The sequence below is a fragment of the Scyliorhinus torazame genome, chromosome 9, assembly GCF_047496885.1.
Source record: "Scyliorhinus torazame isolate Kashiwa2021f chromosome 9, sScyTor2.1, whole genome shotgun sequence".
In the NCBI taxonomy this organism is placed as follows: Eukaryota; Metazoa; Chordata; class Chondrichthyes; order Carcharhiniformes; family Scyliorhinidae; genus Scyliorhinus; species Scyliorhinus torazame.
The window spans coordinates 60,420,948-60,436,047 of NC_092715.1; the positions used below are offsets into that span (position 1 = coordinate 60,420,948).

Sequence of the window (15,100 nt, forward strand, 5' to 3'; positions counted from 1 at the left end):
TCAAGCATGTTGGAAAGGCATGTGAAGGTGCCAGTACAGCAGTACCTTTCAAAGACTGAGAAGGCAACAGTGAATTTTTGTGAGGGGAGGATTTGATGGAAGAGCAGAGAAGATACTGGGTAAAATGGCAGCCAGAAAGGAATGTTGTGTGGTCAGCATTTGATGGTCCCTTCAGGAAAGATTGGAAGGGGGTCATGAGGAAACTGGAGAAAACATGATCTGATTTACCATTTACTGTAGATATCTTGAATATCAGATGCAAATAGACTGATTTTTTTTTTAAGAACTCAGTAACAAAATCTGTACTGTTGTGTTTATTTTATATATAGTACTACAATAGGAAAGCACTGGGAATCTGAATTGGCAACCTTAAAAACCAACAATGCTAAACTTACAGCAGCACTACTGGAATCTACTGCCAATGTTAAACAGTGGAAACAGCAGCTTACTGCATACCAGGATGAAGCCGAGCGACTACACAAGCGCGTATGTATTGATGCACTGTATAAAGAGTCCTAGTTGTATCCATTATGTTCTAATATAATGATAGTGACTGATAGATTATTGCCTAATATACTGTCTTACTCTTGAAATGTACTGGAATATTTCACTGAATTTGTTTGTTTCGAGGTGGTCTTGTATATAGATTTAAGGTTACTTTTTGTTCATTCATGGGACGCAGCATTTATTGCCCATCCCTATTTGCCCTTGAACTGAGTGGCTTGCGGCCATTTCAAGAGTCAACCACATTGTCAGACCAAGTAATGACAGCAGATTTCCTGCTAAGGATATTAGTGAACCAGATGGGTTTTTTTGACAATGGTTTCATGGTATCATTAGATATTTAATTAATTCAAATTTGACCATCTGCCCTGCTGGAATTTGAACCCAAGCCATCAGAGCATTACATTGGGTCTTTGGATTACTCATCCAGTGATAACATCATGGCTCTGCCTCTAGTTCTACTTGCATTCTGGAAAAGTAACTTTCAGTAGCAGTTACCATCTTCAATTTGTCACATTTGTACATAGTTGCACCCCTTTTAGAATAGTCCTCAAACCAAATTTCTTTACCCTAAGGGAATCTGACTTAAAAGTTGATAGCTCCTCTCCTTAGTAGAAGATATTGGGTGCGATTCTCCGAAATGGAGACGAAGTCCCGACGCCGGAGTGAAAACCGGAGTGTTTCACTCCGGCATTGGAGCCAGCTCCCAGCCCCCTATTCTCCCGCCCCCAAGGGGCTAGGAGCGGCGTCGCGTTTTTTATGCGCGCTGGGCCTTGGCGCCGTGTAAAAAGCAGCGCCGTATCAATGACGCGGCCGATGGTGTGTAAATGATGTCACCCACGCATGCGCGGGTTGGCCGGTGCCAACCCGCGCAGCACGGTTGCCGTCCTCCCAGAGGCCGCCCCGCAAGAAGATGGCGGATGGATCTTGCAGGGCGGCTGAGGAAAGGAGGTCCTCCTTTAGAGAGGCCGGCCCGCCGATCGGTGGGCACCAATCGCGGGCCAGACCCCATCGGAGCCCCCCCCCCTCCCAGAGTTCCCACGCAGTTCCCGCCGGCAGCAACCAGATGTGGACGGCGCCGGCAGGAACCTGTCGTGTTGGGGCGGCCACTCGGCCCATCTGGGCCAGAGGATCACTGCTCGCCTTTTGCAAGCGGCGATTCTCCGAGCGGCCAGGCGTGATTCTCGCGGCGCTGGTTTGGGGGGGGGGGGGGGAGAATCGCGTGCGGGTGGCGGGACTCGCGCGGCGCCCCGGCGATTCTCCCACGTGGGGGGTGAGAATTCCGCCCACTGAGTAGAATGGGCTGACTTAGCACACTGGGCTAAATAGCTGACTTGTAATGCAGAACAAGGTAGCAGCGTGGGTTCAATTCCCGTACCAGCCTCCCCGAACAGGCGCCGGAATGTGGCGACTAGGGGCTTTTCACAGTAACTTAATTGAAGACTACTTTTGACAATAAGCTATTATTATATTGCAAAAAAAAATTGAGTAGGAAATAAACAGTTCCATAGTTCTGTGTTGAATGCTGCATTTAAGATTTTTTTTCTGTGCCTATTTGAGGGACTATACAGTGTGATTAAATGTACAGCTAGTTGATTTATTGCTTTAGTAGATGACCCTGACTTGTGTTATTGAAATTGGTAGACCACAAAGAACAACTGCAGATCTTTATTGGTCCCAACCATTTTTAGGGAAATCCATGGAATCTAGGTGATGAGTAAACAGTTGTATTTCAGGTTAGGATGATGTTATTGGACAATTTTGTGTCACTTGAAACTGAGTCTGACAGTCTTAACCATTTTAAAAATAATTAATGGATAGTTGATGAAAATTTACTGCATTAAGATGTAAATCTTGGTGTGTCTGTCGCACACAAATCAGTTCCATTGACAATGATGCATATATAAAAATCTGTGCCCATGATTTTTGACAGGAGCTAACTGGTGTTTTGCATTGGTACTCCAGCAAAGGAAAATGCAAGGCTAGCTTCCCTTACAGTACTGCTGTGTTGCCGGTCCACAGTACTGCTGTGAGGAGGTCAGTTGCTTTCTTACAACGAGAATTTAGCTCCAGGTTTGTTCGAGTAATTTCTAGCTGTTGCATGTTATCTGTTAGTACTTGGATTGGGATCATCCTCACAGCAGCACAGAAGTGAACTTTTATTAATTAGGAATGTGGGGGGTCGTCATTTATGCAAATTATTTTGAAACACTTGGCAAAGCCAAACCAGTGCAATGTGCACACATTTTTGAGAATGTTGAAAGGGGATAACTGCTCGACTATTGACTAACTCTACTGTAATATCCCTAAAATTTGTGGCCCCTGCAAAGTGCAGCTGCAGACAAAATATTTTGTGGTCATGTGCTGAATGAATTGTTTTTACCAGCAACTAAAAATTAGCTGCAAGCATAATAAAATGCAACATAAATGTTTACGCAAATATACAAGAATCATTATTGGGGACTCATTTAGTGTGCAGTGCAGGGTCGAGAGCTTCAAGTTTATGCCGACACTATAGTTGAGAAATCCCACCAACGACTCTACTTTCTCAGAAGACTGAGGAAATTTGGCATGTCAGCTACGACTCTCTCCAACTTCTACAGATGCACCATAGAAATCATTCTTTCTGGTTGTATCAAAGCTTGGTATGGAGCCTGCTCTGCCCAAGACTGCAGGAAACTACAAAAGGTTGTGAATGCAGCTCAATGCATCATGCAAACCAGCCTCCCATCCATTGACTCTTACTATAATTCCCGCTGCCTCATAAAGACAGCCAGCTAATTAAGGACCCCACGCACCCCGGACATGCTCTCTTCCACCTTCTTCCGTCAGGAAAAAGATACCAAAGTTTGAGGTCATGTACCAACTGACTCAAGGGCAAAGAAAAGTACAGCACAGGAACAGGCCCTTCGGCCCTCCAAGCCTGCGCCGACCATACTGCCTGTCTAAACTAAAATCTTCTACACTTCCCGGGCCCGTATCCCTCTATTCCCATCCTATTCATGTATTTGTCAAGATGCCCCTTAAACATCACCATCGTCCCTGCTTCCAACACCTCCTCCGGCAGCGCGTTCCAGGCAGCCACTACCCTCTTGTGTATAAAAAAAAATGTTGATTTTTTTTTTTTTTTTTTAAACTTGCCTCGTACATCTCCTCTAAACCTTGCCCCTCGCACCTTAAATCTATGCCCCCTAGTAATTGACCCCTCTATCCTGGGAAAAAGTATCTGACTATACACTCTTTGTCTATGCCCCTCATAATCGTGTCGACCTCTATCAGGTCGCCCCTCAACCTCCTTCGTTCCAGTGAGAACAAACCAAGTTTATTCAACCTCTCCTCATAGCTAATGCCCTCCATACCAGGCAACATTCTGGTAAATATCTTCTGCACCCTCTCTAAAGCCTCCACATCCTTCTGGTAGTGTGGCGACCAGAATTGAACACTGTACTCCCAAGTGTAGCCTAACTAAGGTTCTATACAGCTGCAACATGACTTGCCAATTCTTATACTCAATGCCCCGGCCAATGAAGGCAAGCATGCCGTATGCCTTCTTGACTACCTTCTCCACCTGTGTTGCCCCTTTCAGTGACCTGTGGACCTGTACACCAAGATCTCTCTGACTATCAATGCTCTTGAGGATTCTACCATTCACTGTATAAGAGCTTCTTCCCTCCTCCTTCTTTCCTGCTGCCATCAGACTTTTGAATGGACCTACCTTGTATTAAGTTGATCTTTTCTCTACACCTTGCTATAACTGTAACCTTATATTCTGCAGTCTCTCCTTCCTTCCCTATGTACGGTATGCATTGTTTGCACAGCATGCAAGAAACAATACTTTTCACTGTATACTAATACATGTGACAATAATAAAACAAATCAAATCCGTGTTAAGGTAACATCTGGGTGTTACCATTGACCAGAAACTGAACTGGACTAGCCATATAAATACTGTGGCTGCAAGAGCAGGTCAGAGGCTGCGACGAGTATCTCATCTCATCTGACTACCCAAAGCATCGCCACCATCTACAAGGTACAAGTCGATGGAATACTCTGCACTTGCCTGGATGAATGCAGCACGAACAACTCTCCAGAAATTCAAAACCATTCAAGACAAAGTCATTCATTGGCACTCCAGCCACCTCTTTCAACATTTACCCCATCACCACCATGAACAGTGGCAGTTGTGTGTACCATCTATAAGATGCACTGCAGGAACTCACCAAGGTTCCTTGGGCTGCACCTTCCAAAGTTATAGCCCTACCATCTAGAAGGACCAGGGCGTCAGATTCAAGGGAGCACCACTACTTGCAAGTACCTCCTAACGTGAGAATATATTGCTGTTTCTTCACTGTCACTGGATCAAAGTCCTGGAACTCCCTTAATTCCTAACAGTGCTGTGGATGTGCCTACACCACATTGACTGCAGCGGGTCAGGAAGGCAGCTCACGACCACCTTCTCTAGGGCAATTATAGATGTGCAATAAACCGCCCACATCCTGAAAAGGTTTTTTTAAAAATAAAAATATTGACTAGAAGAGTTTGTTCCTAGTTTCCAAATTTGAATTCGTTATTATAAATATGCATCGCAGGGACTTAATCTTTTAATTGCATTAGATATAAGAATTATGCAAACTTGTGACCAGATCAGGTTCAGGGTCAAGAACTCTGGAAGATTGTGGAATTTGATATATCCTGACCATTGCAGTATTAGAGTAGCAAGTATGTCATGAAAAAGTGCCTGGAGGATTGTTTATGAACTTCACTGAACAAATCTTGTTATGAGTAACTCCATTTCCTTCTAGTTTTTAAAAAATGTGGAATGATTACTTCACGCCATAGTCTGAGCTGGCTGTTCAACTTTGTTAAACACATCGGCAAAGTGTTTGAGCAGAAATGTCTTCCTGCTGCAGGAAGCAGGAATTTAAAATTCAATACTCTGTTTACGTACCATCAGGTATTAAATTGCATAGTTAATGTCATTAGAAAGAGTTTTATGTTGATCTGAGTTAACTATTTGCTGGAGACTACCAAGGAAACAAAATGTAATAAGGTCTGGTTTTCAATTTAGTTAGTCTGCCCCCTTGTGGGTTTTTTCCAATGCAGTGAATGGGAAGTTAATTTGCAATTTTTGGTTCTTTTATCACAACATTGTTGTGTTGCCGAAGGAGGCCATTCTGCCTATAATATTTGCACCGGCTTTCCGAATGAGCGTTATGATTTTAGTGCCATTCTTTGCTTTTTCCCTGCAACCTTTCACATTGTTTCTATTCAAATAATCATCCAAATGTCCACTTGAATACCACAATTGAACCTGCCAGACCTGAACCACCTGCTGTTTGAAAGTTTTTTTTTTTTGTTTTTTTTTCTTGCATTGCGTTTGCTTCTTTTGCAAATCACTTTAAATCTGTGCCCTCTTGTTCTCAATCCATTTACGAGCAGGAGCAATTTCTCCCTCTCTACTCTGTCCAATGCCCTCATAGTTTTGAACCGCTCTATCAAATCTCCTCGTAGCCCTTCTACTCTCAAAGGAGAACACACAATTACTGTAAGATGTTTGGCATTCAGAGCAGAAAATGTGCTCTGTTAGCTATGTATCCCTATATTCAGTTTTCAGAGTGTGTACAATTCAAATCCTCCTCTGGCATAGTTCTTGTGTACTACCAAAAACATAATTGACCAAGTATGATAATGAGGGAGGAAGACCGGAAACGTGAAATAAAAACCAGGTTCAGGATATACACTGCTTTCAGTCATTACTTTTATTGGAAAATACTGCTTTTAACATTTTGGATGTGTAACCCTTAACACAGTTAACCCACTGAACATGTCAAAACCTGCCTTTCCCCTTTACAGATGTTGATCACTTGCTCTGCAATTTCCAGCATTTTGCAAGTACAAAGAATAGGGCGTAGGCACCCAAAATGTTAAAACCAGTTTGTGAAATGTAGCTAGTCATCTGTTCGTCTGAAATGAAGGAACAATACTCACTTGTTCTAATGTGTTCAATAATAGTAAACTGCAATGGTAAATGGTAGAAGAATCTGCTCCATTATTAAGCTTGTATAATTTGAGTAGAGAACAATCATGTTATCTGGCTTAAAAATGTGCATGAGCAGGCTTTTAACTTATTTCCCTTCAACAAACCCAGATGCAGAGGTCCCAAAGCTCTATTTTATGCATGCCTTCAAAATGGTCAAGTGTTACTTTTGTGCAGTAATGGTAGTAGTAAATAAAGTCCACACTAATTCTGTGATTTATTAGAATTTTGGTCCAAAATGTTGAGATTCCATTGATGAGATCTTAGGATTCGGACCCTCAAGCTGGCTCCACAATTCAACAAGATCCTGGCTGATCTGATTGTGGCCGTGGGCCCCTGTAACCCTGGACTCCCTAAAATCTGTGTAACTCCACATTGAATATATTTAATGACCCAGCTTCTGCTTCTGGGGAAGAGAATTCCATAAGCTGAAGAAAATGTATATTATTTTATATTTTAAATATACAGCTAAAGACGTATTTGGAATGACAATCGCTGAAAAATGTGTTTTCTCATTTTGATCTATATTCAGGTTTCTGAACTTGAATGCCTGAGTGGGCAGGCAAATGTGCTTAAGACACACAAAACTGAACTGAACAGGACAATAGAAGAACTAGAGGCACAGATGAAGGACAAGGAAGAGGTAAGAGCAAAATGCAACTTTTTCCAACCTGCCTGTAGTGACATTTGGTTGGGACACTCAACATGTACGTGATTATAAATTAAATTTAATGTAAACCGAAAAAGATGTTTGGTGTCCTTGAGCAGTTAAGTGTATAATCACATGGTGTTCTAGCATGTTGAATTGATGAATGAATAATTGGCAACACTGGAGTACTTTACAAGGAGTAAAAATGTAGAGCAAAACACTTTATGCATATCTAACGGGATCTAAAAAGTAAAGACTTTCACTAAATATACAAATCAAACCTGCATACATTACCTACATGTTGCTGAATTTCATATTGCACTTCATTCTGGATAGCTCAAAGTATTTCATAAATGCTGTGTACATTACTATTCTATTAAATTTGATAGGTGTCCAGTTATCACTAACACATCAATAAGATCTGGATTGAGAAAATGTCAATGCTCTTCTGTGTTCTTTAATTCAGTGAATGACTTGCAGGGATAGATAGAAATTACAATATGGGAACAGATTATTTGCCCAACCAACTCCATGTCCGTGTTTAAGCAACACACACGAGGAAATAGTCCACATCACAGTTACCCAAAAAATTCCCCTATTCCTCCAATCCCATGCCTACTCTAAAGCCGCACCATCTTTTCCATAATAAGAATCTCAATACTGTAATGTTTCGTACGGTCTCATCATTATCTTTTGGCTTTTAAATTCTGTGCCTTGAAATAATTATTGGCCCAAATTTCCCCCAGGCGATATTAGCAGCACATGCCATAGACCATTGTGCCCCTGATCCTGCAATGATAAATTTACATAATTTACTGGAAAACTGACTAGAAAAGGCTGTACTGAGTCAAGTGGTGAGTCAGATGCAACACATATAAACCCAAGGTGCCACAGTGGACAACAAATGGAACAATAGGTTATTAATGCTTCCATAAAAGTGACTCTAGATTATCTTTACTTGTTTTTAACTTCAAATAGTTATTGAAGGCTGATGGCTTTTGACTTGGTAAATAAATGTTTGGACAGCCATACATTTTCCCTGACCTATCTAATATTTTTTGAGTTTGTGTGCTAAGCATGGTTTGCAGTTGGTAGTAATACACAGTTGCACAATTGCAGAGTTAAGGGACAACTTGTACATATGGGTCCAGATTTCTATATTTATAAACTGCAACTGTGATTTTAATTTTGGATTTGAGGTTCACATCAACATTATGCACTAAGGAAATTTAAAGTTTAATGATGAAACTGTTGTATGTCTATATTTGAGTATAGCTGAAAAGAAAGACATGCGGTCAAAGCTTTTTCTTTTGTACTCATCAGAATAAATGCAAAGGAACAAGTTGTATTACATAGGAAGAGGGTGCTGATTGGTTGGAAAGTGGATAGGTAGAGGCTGAGAAAATGCCATGGAGTGTGCACCAAGGAACAGCTAGCCACCAAGCTTTTGTTTAAATTCAAACCAGGATGTCCACTCTGTTCAAGGTATTATAAGGACTTTACCAGGAAATGGCTGTCCTCTGTTGTTGGAAAAAGTCACAATGCATGGACATGATCTTTTTGTTTGCAGAGAGCCACACTGCAAGTATAACTAATCACCTTAAAATTGCTTATTATTGTAATTAGCACAATAGGGTTGTTTAGTACGTGTTGTCCAATCACAGAATCACATCTAATGTTGGGCACTACATTCTGAGTTTTACAAACATGGGCTGGTTGGGCACAGTCAATACTTGCCAGTTGTGAACGCCCAAAGGGATCTGCTGTTGGATACAATCCACAAGTCATTGGGACTTCCCCGGCATTGAAATTCACATACCACATTGCCCATTTGTGTGATAGGCAGAATGTCTTTTTAACTTGACTGTGGCATCCTGTTGGAGGAGAATGTTGTTCGTGTTTATATTGCGTAGTAGCAGTGTGAAACAGCTAACTTCACCACCTGTTGCTTGATTTTTTGAGGTACCTTACCCTTCCAAGGTACTTTTGCGGTAGACTGAGCATTTTCATGCCTTGTATATTTATATCTGCTTAAAGTTTATGATCAAGATACCAATGCGCTAAATACTTAGCTTTAATATTGGCTACCTGCTGAATGATTGAAAATATTACTGATTCTGAGCCCTCCACACCGTAATCCACCAGCACCATTCTGTAAATGGATGAGGTAATCAATATAGCATTAATTCGGCAGATTTTTGAACACCATTGATTAAAATTGATAGAGGATGGTTGGGAGAGTTGTATGAACTGTTTCTGTAAGTATCTCGATGGTGCAAAAATGCAAGGAAATTTTATCCTCTGTAATTGTATCCAAATGATTCAATGGAAATAGCCCTACAAGTGAGGGTTACTGCCCACTTCCGAAAATTTGGGTTGAAAGGGTTGGCCCTTAACTCATCTCCCTCGTAACCAAAATCCAATCTGGTTTGCAGTGTTACATTGCAAATTAAACGTAGTGTTATAGGCTTTCCTTAAGTCCGCGTACACCCACATTCATCACCTCTCACTTCACCCCTACCAATGAGTCCTGTGAAAGAATTTTGAAGTTTCTTGAGCGCTTTGAAATCTGTGCGTTAGGTACTTCTAACTATTTTCTCTTTGCATAATGTGGTCATTTCCTTCCCTTTGCAATTCCCCTACAAGTGTTCATCTAATTGGTATAGATCTGACTGCATTTTTCAAAATAGGGACTACATTAATTACTCTCCAATCCTCTGGCACACATTTATACTTGAGTCCTAAAATAATTCTGTAATTTCCTCCTTTAGATTGCAGGATGTACTCTGTCAGCCTCTGACACTTAAAATAAGGTGCTTAAAATGGCCTTTTATCCATTAAACTATTGCTCATTTCGTCCATGACTGTTTCAGGATGCATCACCCCTTCGGTATCCTTGTCTTTAGCAAAGATCGGTGCAAAGCAAGTGTTAATCATCCGATACAAACTGACCCCAATCGGGGGTTTTACCTTGCCAACAATCCTCTTTGCTCATTATATTTTTGATATATTATTGCACCTTTTGATGTTTTTGAAATTGTTTTATCCTGTATTCTCTTAGCTTGCCATTTTCCTTATTTTTAAATAAATATACTAATATTCAGGTTTTAAAAATCTTGTCACATTCTACATTGACAAATGCAATGAAAGTGCACAAATTTCGTTGAGCAGTGAAGGCTGAAGGGGGACCTGATTGAGGTGTACAAAATTGAGGGACATAGATGGGAAGGGACATTGTAAAGGGGTCAATAACCATGGGGCATAGATTAAGATGAATTTTATTGAATTATTAAAGATAAACCGTAATCTATATATAGCCAAACAATACACACACTATAACTTTCATAAGCAACCATATACCCCCCCACCCAAACAACCCTCTAACATTTCTAGGTCCTTAAAGAAAGTAATGAGTGACTACCATCTCTGGTAGAATCTCCCCACCGAGCTTCTGGTGGTATACTTGACTTTCTCCAGATGCAAGACCAATCTCAAATCTTCGCACAGTCCTTTGGTTCCTCATCTATCTTTTTTTTTCTTGGCTTACTCCTCGTTGCTGGCCTCGAACAGGTTTTGGAACAGGCCGACAAACTGTCCCCAAGTATCCAGGAAGCCGCCTTCTGACCCTCTGATGGCATACTTAATCTTCTCCAGGTGGAGAAATTCCGAGAGGTCAGCGAGCCAGTCTACAGCTTTGGGTGGTGCTGCCGATCACCAGCCGAGCAGGATTCTCCGGCGTGCGATTAGGGAAGCGAAAGCAAGGGCATTGGCCCCCTTCCCCATGTGTAACTCTGGCTGCTCCAATACCCCGAAGATTGCCACTATTGGGCATGGCTTCACCCTCACCCCCACAACCTTGGACATTGCCTCGGAGAAGACTGTCCAGAACCCAGCAAACTTGGAGCAAGCCCAAAACATGAGTGTGGTTGGCCGGGCCCCTCTGGCACCGCTCACATTTGTCCTCCACCTCTGGGAACAACCTGCTCATTCGGGTTCTGGTCGGGTGTACTCTATGCACCACTTTGAGCTGCATTAGGCTTAGCCTTGTGCAGGAGGTGGAGTTCGCCCCGCTCGTTTCTTCGCTCCAGAGTCCCCACCCTACCTCTGTCCCCAGTTCGTCCTCCCATTTTTGTCTGGTCTCGTCCAGTGGTGTTTGAGCTCTGTCCAGTAGCTGTCTGTATATTTTCCCACATAGCTCCCACTTCTCGCTGCTTGTGCCTATCGGGTTCTCTAGTAGTGTGTTTTCTGGGGCCCCGGGGTACCCTACTGTCACTTTGCGGAGGAAGTGTTTTGTTTGGAGGTGTCTCAATTTTGCTAATTTCCACTTCCTCGTCAGTTTGTCCAGTGTTGCTAGTCTGCGCCCTACGTAGAAGTTCCCGACTGTCAGTGTGCCCCCATCCCACCTCCATCTTGTGGTATGCAGCATGGCTGGGAGGGATTGCCGCAGTTGGGGGTCATGGGGGACATTTTGGTTATACGAAGTGCTGTCTCAACTGGGTCCACGTCCTCAGCGTGGCTGCTACCACTGGGCTCGTTGTGTATCTTGCTGACGAGGATGCGAGTGCTGCTGTAGCCAGGGCCCGGAGGGTTGTTCCTTTACAGGATGCCGCCTCCATTTGTAGTATTGTATGTTCGGTAAAACCAAGCCCCCTTTGACTTTTCCTCTTTGCAGTGTCTGTTTTGGGATTCTCGGGTTCTTACCCCCCACACAAACGCCATGATTAGATTGTCCACGTTTTGGATAAAGGCCTTGGGGATGAAGATCGGAATGGATCTTAACAGGAAGAGGAACCTTGGCAGTGTGTTCATCGTGATCGTCTGCACTCCCCCCACCAGAGAGAGTGGGTGTTTAATATAGCACTTTGAACTGAATCAAACTCAGTCTGGCGCAGGATGAAGTGGAACTCTCCCTGTAGAGGGCTTCTCTCCAAACCTGCTCAGTAAGAAGAGCCTAGATCCTCCACCCATTTCTCATATACACTATTCAAAGGGGCAGGGTGTGAAGATAGAATGAGCAGGGAAGGAGGAGGAGCCAGGGTGAAGGACGAAAAGAAACTTGTGAGCAATTCTGATTTCGAAAAAAAAACGATAAAGTATCGGTTTCGAGTTTTTCCAAGGCTGGCAAAGCCTCCATCTGGGAATAAATCCCCACGTGTACCAGACTTCCCGTTCTCCAGGACCTGAACAATGGGTCCAAGCCCAAAGGCATGAAGAGGTGGCTGTTACATATCAAGGCAAGTGAGGATAATGAGAGAAGATGCTGCCAAAACTGCTTCCAAATCCTGAGGGATGAAATCACCACAGGGTTCGAGGGACTATCTACTGGGAAGAAGGACAGTGGTCTGGTAATTATGGCATGTAGGGGAAGAGGCTGTGGCACACGACCATGCCTCTAATCTACTCCAGTTCGACTTCAGGTCACTTGGTCATTGCAGAATTTTCTGTATGTTGGCAGCCCAGTAATAAAATAGGAGTTTCAGGAGAGCTAAGCCTTGCAGAGTGCTGTGGACTCTGGGACTCTTACCTGCCCAGATAAGCACTTGTGCTAATTTGTTCACCGTAATAAAAAAAATGCTTTGGGTAAGAAAAATGGGGATACATTGAAATAAGAATAAAAACCTAGGTAGGACATTGGATCCTGTCCGCTAGAGTCGGGGTGGGGGGGTTGATTATTCCTCCTCCATGTCTGTTTTGACCTTGCCGATGAGGCTTGAAAAGTTCAGTTTGTGGAGTAAGGCTCAGTTATGGGCCACATGGATCCCCAGATATCCGAAATTAGAGGGCGAGAGGTGAAACGGCAGCCAATCAAGCTGAGCCCCTCTGGCCATTTGAGTTCACTGGGGAAATATTCACTTTTTTATTGACATTTCATTTATAGCTTGAGAATGTGTCAAATCTCGTATCTTCATGATGTTTTCTATTGAGGAGACTGGATCCGTAATATGTAAAAGTAGGTCATCTGCATACAGTGAGATCTGGTGTTCCCCTTCCTCCCGGTGTATTCCCCTCCTCCCTCTGATGACTTGAATGCTATCGCCAGAGGTTCAATGGCCATCCAAAAGAGCAATGGTGAAAGGGGGCAGCCCAGTATAGTGCCCCTGCCTGGTGAAAAGTATTCAGAGGAGATCATATTTGTGCGGATGTTGGCTTTCGAGGAATTGTACATCAAACAAACCCAGGAGAATTTGGGGCCAAAACCAAATCTATCCAAGATCTCAAAAAGGTAGTTCCACTCCACCCTATCAAATGCCTTTGATGCATCCAAAGATAATATAACTTCAGGTTCCCGAGAAGATGAGGGGGAAAGGACAATATTGAAGAGATGTCCGATATTGGCCAATAACTGTCTACCTTTGATAAAGCCTGTCTGAGCTTCTCATTATATCTGGAAGACATGACGCTGGGTTGCCAGAACTTTTTGCCAGTATCATAACATCAGTGTTAAGGAGTGAAATGGGTCGATATGACCCATACTCCACTGGGTCCTTGCCCTCTTTCAGGAGCACTGAGATCGTGGCTTGAGCCAGAAACTAGGGTAGTGATTATCAGGGGCTGGTTTAGCACAGTGGGCTAAACAGCTGGCTTGTAATGCAGAACAAGACCAGCAGCGCGGGTTCAATTCCCATACCGGCCTCCACGAACAGGCGCCGGAATATGGCGACTCGGGCCTTTTCACAGTAACTTCATTGAAGCATACTTGTGACAAGCTATTATTGTTGTTATTATCATCATTATTATCCCCTAGGCAGTGAATCATTGGACATGTCCAAATTTGAAGGTAGTTGCTCTGAGAGCCTCTTACAAAATTTGAGTGGGAAGCAGTGACGACCGAGGGCGTTGCTAGATTGCAACCGACCGATACATTTCTGTATTTCTTCTGGGCTTGAGGGGGTTTCCAGTTCCCATTTCCTGTCTTCCTCAATAGTCTGGATGTATAAACCAACTGGATACCGGAGGAGACTCGTACAGCTCATGGTAAAATGTACTGAAAGCCACGTTTATCTGAAGAGGGACTGTGACTAGGTTACCTTCTTTGTTCTGAAGCTGAGGGATTTCACGGAGGCTATCTACTTCTTGAGTTGATGTGCAAGAAGACAGCCCGCCTTCTCACCACCTTCATAGAAGGTGCCCTTAGAACATCATAACTGATGCATCACTTTGTTCGTGGAGATCAATTTAAATTGAAGTTGCAAGTTCTTTCTGTGTTGGTGGTCAGCCTCCAAGATAGAGTCCATCAGTCTTTGTCGTTCCACCCTCTCCTTTCTATCAATGTGAGCTTTATCACTCCTTCCCCCCCCCCCCCCCCCCCCCCCGACCTTATAGCGGCCTTTAGGGCTTTCCAGAGTGATGACGGAGAAATTGACTGTTTTGTTGAGTTTGATGAAATCTGCTATAGCAGCAGACAATTGTTCACAATTTGTCATCGGGCAGTAAGGTGGTGTCTAGTCTTAAACGCGGGCGCTCCGGGTGCTGCAATCAAAGCAAAATTCAACAAAATAAGGGGCATGGTCCAAGATGACAATTGCTGAGTACTCGGCTGTTCTTGCTGAGAGGAGGAGGGATTTGTCAACAACAAATAAATTAATTCTAGAGTAGGTGAGATGAACATGTGGGGGGGGGGGAATTCTTTACTGTTTGGATGCAGCAAAAACCTATCGATGGGCTTCCGGGTGCGGCGATGACCAGCTAAGTCGCACGTTTCGGCACTTCCCGTTGAAACGGACTTTTGGGCTCTTATTAGGAGCCCCAACGGCAATTTTTAACGGCCAAAATCATTGTGCGGTGAAATAGGAGGGAATCCCCCCGGATAAATATGGATAAAGGAGAGGATAGCGGCCGGATTGCAGTGGATCCACTGGAGCAGCGGCAAGGAAGGGAAGCTCGAAGCAAGATGGCGTTGGAAGGTAGCT

At 43.3% G+C, this 15,100-nt stretch overlaps 1 protein-coding gene across 1 annotated transcript in view; it reads left to right on the forward strand.

The window, feature by feature from the left end:
* The window catches only part of homer1b (homer scaffold protein 1b), a 141,721-nt gene that overhangs the window by 78,964 nt on the left and 47,657 nt on the right, over positions 1 to 15,100 (forward strand). Inside the window, exons 6-7 of the mRNA XM_072515987.1 lie at positions 330 to 486; positions 7,074 to 7,184. Of these exons, the coding sequence (XP_072372088.1) occupies positions 330 to 486; positions 7,074 to 7,184 (268 nt within the window). The remainder of the gene's footprint in view (positions 1 to 329; positions 487 to 7,073; positions 7,185 to 15,100) is intronic.